The 13,612-nt window shown below is 35.7% G+C and overlaps 2 protein-coding genes across 2 annotated transcripts; both read right to left on the reverse strand.

Moving 5' to 3' along the window:
• Positions 1-80: 80 nt before the first annotated feature.
• LOC117239123 (28S ribosomal protein S14, mitochondrial) lies at positions 81-1,046 on the reverse strand. The gene is made up of 3 exons (XM_033504446.1): positions 877-1,046; positions 619-756; positions 81-490 (listed from the first exon to the last, which is right to left on the reverse strand). Exons 1-3 carry the CDS (start codon positions 949-951, stop codon positions 305-307), a joined length of 399 nt encoding a protein of 132 aa, XP_033360337.1. The 5' UTR covers positions 952-1,046; the 3' UTR covers positions 81-304.
• Positions 1,047-1,479: 433 nt separating this feature from the next.
• Positions 1,480-6,014, reverse strand: LOC117239077 (elongation factor 1-alpha). The gene is made up of 5 exons (XM_033504350.1): positions 5,858-6,014; positions 4,294-4,470; positions 3,489-4,097; positions 3,016-3,291; positions 1,480-2,753 (listed from the first exon to the last, which is right to left on the reverse strand). Exons 2-5 carry the CDS (start codon positions 4,435-4,437, stop codon positions 2,397-2,399), a joined length of 1,386 nt encoding a protein of 461 aa, XP_033360241.1. The 5' UTR covers positions 4,438-4,470; positions 5,858-6,014; the 3' UTR covers positions 1,480-2,396.
• Positions 6,015-13,612: the final 7,598 nt, after the last annotated feature.

Consider the following 13,612-nt stretch of genomic DNA (forward strand, 5'->3'; position numbering starts at 1 on the left):
CGAGAAGATTAAAATATTTGTAACGCTATGACAAATTATCATTTCTTGAAACATGGTATGGGTAAATAAAAATCACAACATACGCTAATCCTAAAGTATTTTACTGGGCTAATGTCTTCTTTACACCATGAAATGTTTTTAGAAACATATCTCTTAAGAGTGTTTTTAGTATTAGCTCCTTATAAAAAAGAATTTCTTCTTACTTTATCAGAAGTTCTTTTTTACAAGCTAATACATTAATTATGTTGTATTTATTTCACATTTTTTCAACAAAAGAACTGAAACACCATTGTACATATAATCTCTACCAAATTGCACGTTGTACACCAGATAACTTGTTAGAATCAGCCAACTCCCTGAACATAATTCTTGATAATCTCCACCTATAGACAACACCACGTCCACGAGAAGTTAGTACACACCGTGTTGTTAATTGTCTTAAAGCTGTCTGACGTGGAATTATCTTATCAAATTGTTGATTAATTTCTTCCTGAAATAGCAAAGTAGATTTAATAAACAAAAACCAATAGCTGTAGTCGTCTAATCCTTTCAACGTAACGTAATTTTTTCATATGCTTATATCACACTTTGAGGTTATATAAAGTATATATGACGTACTCGAATTTCCAATGGCAAAATGGTATTTCTTTTCATAGCTAAAAGTCGCAGTCGTTCTTCCGCATAGTCTTTTGCCATTTTTCTTCGTTTAATATCACGAATCATCCACCGACCAATATATTTACGTATTTGCTGGAACTAAACAAAGAATATACTAAAAAGAAAATCTATTGGAAACAATACGGTTTACTAAAATATATTACACCACGAAGTAAAAATATTATATATGGAAAAATTTGAAAACTTATTTCTACTTACCTCGCATGCTGCAAATTTTGTGCTACTTGAAAGAAAATTCGAACATAACAACAAACCATTCCTTAGAGCAGCCATGTTTGCCTAGTTCTACCATCGCTCGTATTCTCTATCCATGCCGCACACTACTACTATCTTCACCTAACAGAAGATCTGATCGCCCACTCCTCTTTATCCAACTTGTTTTCTACATTCGATCGATATTTGTTTAAAAAAACACCAGAGGAAAATTGTTTCAGTCGCTAAATATCGCTCCGAACCAGATTCCACTATCAATTTGTTTCTGAAAATGTTCGACCGGACTCTATTACATATTTTCTTTGCACAGATATATATCATCTGAATAAAAAATGCACTTTACAACTAATTTCGTGAAAATAAATCGTTAAGTCACATCTGAGTACATATTTTGCAACAGAAGTAAACTTCAATCGACCTTATGATCCATTAATAAATAAGAATTAAGCTTTTGGTCTATTGAAATTGTTTTCAAATGCTTGATCAATATAGTTCTTATATGCATATGTGATATTTTATAACTAATATTGTCAAAGACATTTCCATAATACAAGGGTAATGGTGTATTGAAATACTATATACATGAAATAGTTTCCGTATCTCCTTTATTTTTATTATTGTTATTTATAGGTATGTACACAAAACCGTTGTTAAACCAATTTCAATCAGAAAATCATGGCTAAAAGTGCTGCACCATTGTAGAACAATCATATTTCCGCACATACTTCTTTTTAATATAGAGGACGTGTAAAAAGATAAGGTAAATCTTTGTAAAGACGTATATCATAGAAAAGTGTTTTGTGTATATATATTTTTATAGTTCAATTCCTTACCTATAGCCAGGCAATTTGAAAGTAATAGAAAAACAGATTTCATCGCCCATTCAAATTCGTAATAAAATTATCATTTTCCTTTCAGTCACTGTTCGATTATTTTGTACCGATGCACCGCGACTCAGTTAAAAGCTTTAAAAATTTCTAAGTTTCTTCAATGGAATTTTGCAAAGAAATTCGGAAACAAATCGTAATCGTAAAACCAGTTGGTAATTTCAATCCAAATTTGATTGGAAAATGTGACCTATTTGCTATCACTTCCCAGTTACCTGACTAGGTAATAAGTAACTTTTTATAGTTTACTTTCTTTTCTCACGGAACTCACAGGCGAGAAAAACATCCGCTTGCAAACCATTGTTGGCTTACCTTTCCTACGAAATTCTTTGCGATGAGAAAAGTGACGAAGTAACCATTTTGATAAATGGAATACACGAATATCAAAAAAATGTGGCGAGTATGCAATTACATGCACAAAAAATGCTAGTCGTCGCGATTCTTTATCGATTCTATTATCTCTAATTATCGGTCGCGATTTCGTAGAAAATATTGCAGTCTCCAATGGCGACAACGTAACGACGTTATTCTTATGCGAGGAACGTGAAGAAAGGAAGCAAACTATATCAGCTACTATACGCCCAAGCCCATCTGGCGATACACATGTACGGAAACTAGTTATTTCTTTTTCTGGGCCTTCTCGGCAGCCTTGGTGACCTTGCCAGTAGCGTCTTTGAAAGTGACAGCTTTGATAACACCAACGGCTACCGTTTGACGCATGTCACGAACAGCAAAACGCCCCAGAGGCGGGAATTCTTGGAAAGCCTCAACGCACATAGGCTTGCTTGGTACGAGCATAACAATGGCAGCATCTCCAGACTTGATAGCTTTAGGATTTTCTTCTGTGGTCTTTCCATTACGACGGTCACACTTTTCTTTGATATCAGCGAATTTACACGCAATATGTGCAGTGTGACAATCCAACACTGGTGTATATCCATTGCTGATTTGACCAGGGTGGTTCAACACAATAACCTAAAACAGACATATGAAACATAATTAATTTTGTTTAGAATTAAGATATAAGTAGGTATAAAAATAGGCAAATAGATGTAAGTATTCACATAAAATGTATTTAACAAATTGCACTCAGTCGCCTTCGGCCGTCAATAAGCCTTAAAAGACTTTCCGGTGGAAACCGCGAATGAAGTTAATAAGTTCTCATCATCGTGCAAATTAATCGATAATAATTTGCCCAAGCTGGTTTCTAGTTTTTAGCGTATTATCAAATATATACCTGTGCAGTAAAATCAGCAGCTCCTTTAGGTGGATTGTTCTTCGAGTCACCAGCAACATAGCCACGACGCAATTCCTTGACGGACACGTTCTTTACGTTAAAACCGACATTATCACCAGGAACAGCCTCTTGCAAAGCTTCGTGATGCATTTCAACGGACTTAACTTCAGTGGTCAAACCAGCAGGAGCGAATGTGACAACCATACCTGGTTTCAACACACCAGTTTCAACACGACCAACTGGTACTGTTCCGATACCACCAATTTTGTATACATCCTACAATCATATTTAATAATATTACCATATGCCGCCTTTCAAGACAGGAATAATTTTTGAAAGATTAGATTTAGTCAGACGTCTCTAACCGTCATCAAATTAGAAAATTCTCCGGTGGAAACCGCGAATGAGCGAATAATGTTATCATCATGTAAAACGAATAAAAATTCAGCTATGAAATTCGATTGGAGACTTGCCTGAAGGGGAAGACGAAGAGCCTTGTCTGTAGGCCTAGTAGGCGGAAGAATGGCATCAAGAGCTTCAATGAGGCATTTTCCTTCAACTTTGCCTTCCTTGCGTTCGACAGTCCATCCCTTGAACCAAGGCATTTTTGCAGAAACCTCCAACATATTATCTCCGTGCCAGCCAGAAATTGGCACAAATGCTACCGCAACAGGATTGTATCCAATCTTCTTAATGTAAGATGATACTTCTTTCTTAATTTCCTCAAATCGAGTTTCAGAGTATGGTGGCTCAGTGGAGTCCATCTTATTAACACCAACAATCAGTTGTTTCACACCAAGAGTAAAAGCAAGCAGGGCATGCTCACGGGTTTGTCCATTCTTTGAAATACCAGCTTCAAATTCACCAGTACCAGCAGCAACAATCAATACGGCACAGTCAGCTTGAGAAGTACCGGTAATCATGTTCTTGATGAAATCTCTATGTCCAGGAGCATCAATAATAGTAACATAGTACTTGGAAGTTTCGAATTTCCACAGAGCAATGTCAATAGTGATACCACGTTCACGTTCAGCCTTCAGTTTATCCAATACCCAGGCATATTTAAAGGAACCTTTGCCCATCTAAAATTTCATAATGCTTTACGTTTAAAAAGTGTAACAAGTAGCCAGCTGTTTTGTTTAGAAAGCAATATCTAATTATCACTGTACTAAGGAAACAAATTACCAGTGACAAGGCCTTGCTAAATTTTTAAAAGTAATTATAACTAATATAATCTTTGTTTCCTTCTGAATATCGCTATATGCATTAATTACTTACTTCCTGGGCTTCCTTCTCGAATTTTTCAATGGTACGTTTGTCAATACCACCGCATTTGTAGATCAAATGACCAGTGGTGGTTGACTTTCCGGAATCGACATGTCCAATGACGACAATGTTAATATGAATCTTCTCTTTACCCATTATGGAGTTTTTGTAGAACCTTACTGGTTAACTCTGAAACAAAATAACATATCAGAAAATCATTAAAACAATTAAATATCAAAGTTAATTTTATTGTCTGTAAACGAAAAATCATCCTAAATTAAAGATCACATCTATACAATGCGTGCGAACAAATTTCAAATTTATTTTACGATTAAAAATTTTCTCGATTGTTTAAAATTTCATTTAAAAATATTAATTTTTGTTAACAATATACAGTTTGGCGATTTTTGTTTTTTTTCTCTATCGAGAAAGCAGCAGGTGTCCGTATTAACGTCCACGTGGCGGTATCTGAATATTCGAGAACGGAACTGGCAGCCATTTTGTACGTGATGAGAAGAGCTGCAACGTTGCCAGAATTGCTTGACGCTTGGCGTTGCACAATGCTACGTTACTTATTACTTTCAATAATTCCCAATGAGAAAAGCTGTACTATGTTATATATATTTAAACTTTACTAATTATTTGAAAATTTCCGTTAAAAGTAATATATATTTTAATTACACGTGAACAACTGCTTTACAGTATCAATAAGGTAACTTCAAAAGCATTTAATCGTGTCGAAAACAAAATTAATATTAATTAATCATATACAAAAAGGTTAGAAATATTTACAATTCGGAAAATTATGTATAAAAAAACGCGTTACAAAATTGTATATTATGCAATTACTGTACGATAAATTGATACAGATATACTGTTCAATTACCAAGTTTCGCACAATATAATTTCCACTTATTATCACTTTGACACAGCTATGAACTTCGCAACAGTAAAGAAAATTGACTGATTTAACGATCCACCACACTGGAAATCAGCAAGCAAACTCCATTGTTGGCGAAGAGTCGTCCCACAATGTCGTCATTGCACACGATTTCCAGTATACGCATCACGTATCTGGATACCGTACTTAGAGAAATGTTGAAGCCACAATTACAGCTCCTTTTCGATCATACATGTAAAATTACTTTCATTGGTGCTTTTAGAAATTCCTGAACTAGAAAAGATTTTACATCACGAACGGAATTCCAGCAATGCTCGAACTCGTGACCGTAACTCCAGTCCTGACAAGCGACCGCCATACTGCATCCGGTTATTTGAGTTTTTCTAATTTTTTAATTTAAAAATCACATTCAACTAGTTATTCGTTTATTCGCGTGAATTGTTTCGTACGATCAAACAATCAATCGCGAGATTCGACGCGTTTTCTCCGAAAGATATGACGAACGATTTCAACGAAAATCAGCATGTGGTCCGTGTATTTGAACAGCCGGCGAATATAACGATCAACCACGCGCCCATTTTTTAATATTGTAATTCACCGAGAAAAATAACATTTTAGAGAAACTGTTATCACAACACATTTCGCCCGTATTTCGTGCGTCGTTTTATTCCGTACCTGACGTCCGATGCTACCTTTCCGGTAAGAAAATCGACGGATTATGTTCTTGTGCGTAAACCTCGTACAACCTCTCACCTCCAGATGCTACGACAGAAAGAGATCGTCCAAGTGAAGTGACATGCGCATACGGCTTTCCTACTATAGCCTCGAAGCCAGCGCCCTCACCATATTGATCATTTGCAAAACGATATACCATTATTTTCCGTATTATTTATCTTTTTTGTCGTACAGCTAATGATTTTCTGAATTATTGAAAATATTGGTTAACACGGTTTTCATAAGCTTGTAAAAAATTATCGGTTTTAATAACCAGTGAAATTGGAGTTTTTAAGAGGACGAAGCGCTGGGTTTGAGATTACGGTTACGCAGCAACAACAGGCGTGCCGAGACTCATATATATGTATGTATAGATAGTCCTGGGATGCGTGCATATGTGTGAGTAGAGAATTGAGAAAAAGATAGGGATATTCAAGCAAGAGAATGTTAGCACGCTACATTCGGGGATGCATTAATGTATTCGTAACAGTAGAATTAATATCACAACCCCGAATCTGCTAAATTTTACAATATCAAACAATAATACGAAGAAATATTTGATTTTCTTCGACATTCTTCTTTTACCACAGTGTTCTATAAGCGATGACTAGACGAGTTCAATGCAATTTCATTTCAAAAGCAATATAGATATATTACAATCTACCAATTTAGCCAATAATAAAGAATTCAATATTTTATATTTAATACATATGTATATGTCGGGTTATCGTTAGAGTTAGGGGCGTATAATGAATCTTCCCGTGAATTGGCCATCGTTGTTACGCGCTATAGATGATATCTTACTGATACAAATGAAATTACTACAGAGTTTAACAAGTAATAGCGGTGATGAGATAATCGAGATGTTGATGACGATGAATTTAGGTTCGATAACGAATCCACGGTCAACGGGACGAGGAATGCGATTTCTGCCACAGTTTAAGTCGAACTCAACTTACCGATTCAAGATTCGGATGTATCTCAACGTACAGCACAAATTGTCTTCAGCACAACTAGAACTTATTAGACTGAAGCTCAGTCCTAGTGGAACTGCCCTTATATACTCCTTTCCGTACCTCTCTGCACCCTTCGGGCTAATCTTTGTTTTTAAAGAGAGCTATTTAATTACTCCGTACCTTTGTCAGGTACACGTCCCTTCTGTGACCGTGGTTACCTTCAGCGACCCGTTATGCCACTTCGAGCCTAAGCTCACTGTCATAAATCTCGGGCACCCATGCTTGCATTAAATCATAAACAACTATTTCTCGGTCTTATTATTTAAGCACGAATTACTGAAAATTCTCAATGCGAGAACTGATTGTAAATTTTAATAAATAAAAAAAAAAAAAAAAGCTATGATAAAAAGTCTGGACTAAAGTATCAAGGACCTTCCCCAACATTCCGAAAGAAAGACCCCGATGTCCTTTCGTCTCCGACATACATACATATATATATATAAATCATACTTCAAAGCTATTTTTTATGATATAATTATCGATACAATCGGTATTCGATGATATAAGCATATTAATGTGCACGCGTATTTTTATTAACTTTTTTTTATATATATAAATTTCTAAGTAACAGTGTTTTTATTATTTTTTTTTTTACTGTGACAAGTTAAAAATTTATCTAAATAGAATAACAAAGATTAAACGGCGATATCACAAGAAAATGTTGGAAAATAAATTGCATAATATATCGAGAGATAATATATAAATATAAGTAAAATATACGTACAGTTCCAAAGCACTGTAAACTGCAATGCCTTTCGATATGTATCTTAGTGTTTTAGCATATGGCGAGAATACTTTGGAGCAGGTCAAATTTTTACAATGGCAAGAGTCTGTAATCCGTAGTTCGAGAATGCCCGTTCTATGGCTTTACCTGCAAAAACGCCTTGGTAATAAGACTTTCTATTTCTTCTTAGCAAAAATTTTCTAAAATATTCGATATGAAATTAACGTTTGTTAAATAATGAAATTATTTATTTTTTGGTATGGAAGGCGATACCTATTTTTTGTGATTCTATACTTTTCTCCTTAATCTTTGAATCTTTCAATATCGATAATTGAAGAATTATTCGCCGTGAAAAGCATGAAAATGAATCTCGGATAAACGTTCAAGGCCACTGATGGTACCTTGTTACAGCCCTGGATTGCTGCTACAATACCTTTCCGGTGGCGACAATAGAACATAGCTTTCTTAAACTTTTTCATTTATCACACTATATTTTTCTATTTATTATAATATTTTTCCCTTGTGCTATAATATTTCAAATCTACGAGTATTACAAACACATACATATAATATAGATAATATAATGGTATTACGTTCATATATTGCTTTGTAAAATCTTTGGAAACTGCGACTTAATAGTCGTCTGAAAATATTCATACGCATTTTAATGTTAATTATTAATCACAAAATATTTATTATTTTATCGTGAAATATGATTCGAGATTATACGACATAATTAATATTGAATATACATTAATTGCGTAATATAGTTAATGAATACATAAGGTATACGATTTTTATATTTTTTATATAAGGTATACTTGTTAATCCATTGTTCTTTTTTTATTTCTAAATTATTGATATATTTAATAACAATACGCGTTACATATCCAATTGGGGGTTTGCCGTGCTTAGTTTCGAGCATGAAAAGTATCCTATGACACCGATATGGAGAAAAGAATTATTGTTTGTTACGGTATGTTATGTAATCGGGTTCTCTGCAAACCGGTGAATGAATCATTGAAAATAACGGACGACTCATTATGCATCATTTGCTTTGTACGCGAGTACTGAACTTCATACTACGCTAATACTGTTCATGAATCATACTAGAAGTTTGCAAAGGCAGAGTCAGGGGACAGTAAAATTCAATTTTTGAGGTATTTGAAAAGATAAAATCTTGGAAAAGCTTTTCGTCCTTAGTTATCTCCAACTTTTTACTACACTTACGTTCTTCGTTTTAGACAGCTAAAAATCAATTTCAATTATATGCGTAATCGTGTTAACGTTATAAGATTACCAGCGAATATAAAACAACTAACAAAGATACGTTAAGATATGTTTCGGAACGAGAACGAAGTTCAAACGTGACTAGTGTAGCCATGTTCAAACGAAACGAAATCGCTTTTCAAAGTTCGTATCGATCAATTTTTGACAAAGGAAAGCATCAGTTTTTATTGACTCTTGGTATTCGATGTTGCTATGCGCAACGAAAGAGGGGAGATCCCTGTTTCCTGGATCCATTATTCTGCGGAAAGAGATTCGATCGTTCTCATGGTCAGCGTTGCTCCGGAAGAATGTGTACTTACGAATTAAAATTCATTCGTTTTGAATCGAATGTTTCGCTCGAAACGTTACAACTAGAAATTCTATCGAGCAATAAGTACAAATAAAAGACGATGAATAATTATTTCTTCCGACGCGTGTCCTTTCAGCCGAATACGATATAAACGATTGTGATATTATCAAAATGTAACTGTTGATCTGGCAATAAATTTGGTTTGCGAGTTTCATGACTCGAATGAAAGTTGAATGGTTTCGAGAGATGCATATTCTTCTGATGTTGGCACCACAAATAAGCCGATACAAACCTTATATATATTACAGATGCACGCAGATATGCAGGAAGACTGACTGAAACATAGAAAATACTCGATCGATCTCGCCACAGACGCGCCGTAATAAAACAGAAAGAAAAGTAAGAAAGAAAGGGACTATAATCCGTTAGTTCAGAAACCTATGGCTATTAGAGCCGACAAACAAATTAAATAATGTACCGATATAACGTCCAGATAGCAAATCGTACTGTGAATCATACTGCGTACTGATAGGGAAGAAAAAAGGGACGCTGGTCGACGCAACTGTGCGTAGAAGAAAGGAAAAAGAAAAGTGAGAATCTTTTGCCATATATAGGCAGAGAGGTGTTTGTTGAAGGATACATCTTGCCAACTTCAATCGTCTATTTATATTTCTGAATTCCTACTGACATCCGATCGTACAGACACTCGCACGTGGGAGCGGCGTAGCTAAGTTTCGAAAATTTAAAAATAACTTCTATCGTCGAGGAGGAAACGGATATACGTGTAGAAATGGACAAAAATTCACGCGTAATCGCGCGGGTAGACATGATTCATGTTCCAGTACATAGTCGATGATACACGCAATGTATACTCGTTACGAGTCTAATTGATAATTGTATGGTTACAGTCGTGTTCTCGCCGTGATATCTTTTTCTCCTCTCTCGTTTTCTCTCTCTCTCTCTCTCTCTCTCCTCTCTCTTTTTTCTTCTTTTTAAATTTTATTTGTGATTCCCGTTAGCTCGATTGTTGTCTCCCTTCTGACAGTCACGATCGTTTAACGTATGTCGCGCTCTAATCTTAATGCAGACGTTTTGGTCAATTCTTTGTAATCGGAAGTAGACTCTCTCGCATAACGTATCTTCCACGCGTTTACATTCTCTCTTATTTCTTGTTCTCGCTCTTTCTTACCTCGTCCCTCGTGTACACACGTATACATATAGATACCGCTTCATTCACGCATTACTATCTCGCAGGCTTGTTATCTTTTATTGGGGCAATCGTAAAGTTGCGCAGGATGACATCGTTCAGGCGTTAGATCGGAGAAATGTTACGATAAAAAAAAAAAAAAAAAAAAAGAAGGAAAAGGGGAAAACGGTTCCAACAAAGTTCGAACGAGTATCTCGTACACTAACGCTGCTTTTCTCTTTTCCGGCTATTGAAACAACGATTACTATTTTTCTTGGCACGCACACGATCCGCTATACGCTTTCCTCGCTTCGAGAAACGATCGGTTTCTCCACTAATTTCCCTTTTGTACATTGGTAAACTTTTTGTTGAAAGAAACGACACTCCGATCGCACGACACCTTTTGTATAACCCTGCACGCAGCTTCTATACGTGTTCATACTATTATCATATATATTCATCATCATATATCTATATTTATTTGTAATTATACTCCTATTTACAAAAAATTGTTCGTTAAATGTTAATATTCAATATCGCAACTGTTATTACATTATAACTTTATTCCTGAGTGACCATTCATTAAGAGACTCGCCTCTTGTTTCTTCTTCTTTTTTTTCTCTCCCCCCTCCCCCTCTTTTATTTTTATCGGATAGCTTATTTTAACGCTAAAGCGCCGCGATAAGAAACCGAGGTAGTAAGATGACGAATACGGAAACACGTTTAATTTTCAATGGTTAATCGATACTTAAGTCGAGCCGATTACGGATAAACTATTGAGAATTTCATTCGAAAGCCGAAGTCGATTAGACTCGAACGTTTCGGTGCTTTCGGACATATTCGGCTCAAAAAACCGATAGATATCTTTAATCGTATGACAAAAGTAATCGTATATCGAAGAAAATGACAATCGTTTAAAATCGTTGTTTATATAATATATTAAAAAATCACTGGTTCGCGAGCCAACGAAGTTACGCTGCTCGTTTTAAAACGATCTTTCAACTGAGCTTAACCCTGCTGTTCTCCTCGGCTCTACGTCTTCGTTCATTGGAATATTTCATTGGTAAAAAGCGCGGGATACACAAAGGTAGTAACACTATATAGAGTACCGAAATCAAACATCGAAAAACTATCTATATTTCAATAGTATCCATCGAAATGTAACATTCATTTCGGATCACATAGTCCCGGAAAGAATAGCAGGGTGTTGATAGCGTTACATGTAACGTTTGCCGAATTTGTATCATCTACTTTTCAGAGATTCAATGGTTGTCGAAACCTATGCGAATTATGAGCCGAATACGTGTAACACAACGAATAATCGAAATACCTCTAATTTACCAACATGTATAATAATTTTCACTTAATTCCGAACAATATTCTTTACGTTATTCGAACTATTTACACATAATTAATCGCTTGATATGAACTGGCCTAATATATTACTTTACGCAAACTTCGAATTAATAAATTAAGAATTTTCTGAATCATTTTGTGGAAAACAGACGTATCACGATACGGTACGTATATCGTTGAAAGAAAACATCGAGAAACTTTAGGAATTTCAAAAATATCTACGCACCACGCGAGTAAAACTGCGGCGAGAGAAATGTTCCTGATTTCAATGCGAACGAATTTCTTGGATCTATAGAAGCAAGATTGTAGGTTGTAAAGTAGATAAACATTCATTCGATATAAAATAAATGGTTAAATTGTATTTGTAATTGACGATTAATACTCTTATTTATAAAATCTCGTGAATACATGTAACAAATATACTTCCTGTATAATATTGGCACTTATTCGTAAACAATATTCGTAAATACTTATTCGTTATTATCTGCTAAATTCTCGATACTAATCGGTACCAATGAAACAACCGAAGACACACGACGTAAAAACGAAATTAGTAACCAACGACAAGGATTGGCGAACATCGACAGATATATACTTCGAGAGGAGTGCGAGGAAGACGGTCGTGTTATCGTGTTGGCACAAGTTGCAAATCATTGCGCAAGAGGACGATGATCCACAAAATGATCAGAGAAATTCTCGCAAGGATCGCTAGCCGACGAAGTATTTCGAACCATCGATCCCGAACGTACGTGGTTCCATCGAGTGTCCGTGCATTTTGTCCAATATTCGCTCAAACGAAATCATACAACACGCGTAACAATACGAATTAGGCGATTGGGAGGTTTCCATGCATAAGATATCGATCGGATAGTATAACGGGAATCGACCTGCCGATCGGACCACGTCGATCGATTATCAACAAACTTTCACGAATCGTGCCCGCTGCAATGCGAGACGACCACATCCAACGACTCGTGCATTCACGCGCGTCTCAGCTCTTTTGTAACACCGATAAACATCTTCAATAAAATCAATATCATGCAAACAGTCGTGAGGAGATTTATACCGCGAAGATCATCCGAGTTAGTTCTATCGATCGTGTAAATTCGAGTTTCTCAAAATCGAATAAAAACTAAGGCGAGCAGAAGCGAGCTCGATCACGCGAATCGTCGAACTCGCTCCTCGCCCGCGTTCCAAGGTTTCAGAGACACTACATTCTCATCTTTGTTTCCCTTTACCGCGCCATCCTGATATTCTATCGTCGCGAATGAAACTGATATACGTATATGTACACACGCGTTTCTCGACGAACGTCGCTTTTAATTAATTAGACGGGTCTCGGTAAATCGATAAATAACAAAAAGGAGTGTATACAAATACCGAATTAGCAGCTACACTAATAGGGTTATCGTTTTATTTTGTTCGCCCGTGTTATAGGTAAGACACTTTTGTCGAAGATGGAGCTTAAAGTGTTCAACTATAAATCTAGTATCTCTGAAACGATATTGATACATGATAAGATATCGGAAGGCTTATAATATTGGGTAAAGTCGCAAATTGTTCATCAGCAGTTTCAATGCTGTGCTCTGGAATATTTTACACTATGAAATAACACGTGACTCGGAGCAACTGGCTAAATAATTGAAGGGTATCGTTTCCTAACGTATCCGTAGAGACAGCTTAGAAATACATTGTTATACGCAAACGATACAAACGATACAAATAAATCATCGTATTGCGTGAAGTACTAAGTACATATTTGGCAACGAGTAATAAATTACGAACGTACACGTATCACAGCCATTTAAATAGCCTAGAATTTTAGATTTATAAATGGTACGAGTATCGAGCAACA

This window comes from Bombus vosnesenskii, unplaced genomic scaffold (genome assembly GCF_011952255.1).
Source record: "Bombus vosnesenskii isolate JDL3184/JDL3185 unplaced genomic scaffold, Bvos_JDL3184-5_v1.1 scf7180000013883, whole genome shotgun sequence".
Lineage (NCBI taxonomy): Eukaryota > Metazoa > Arthropoda > Insecta > Hymenoptera > Apidae > Bombus > Bombus vosnesenskii.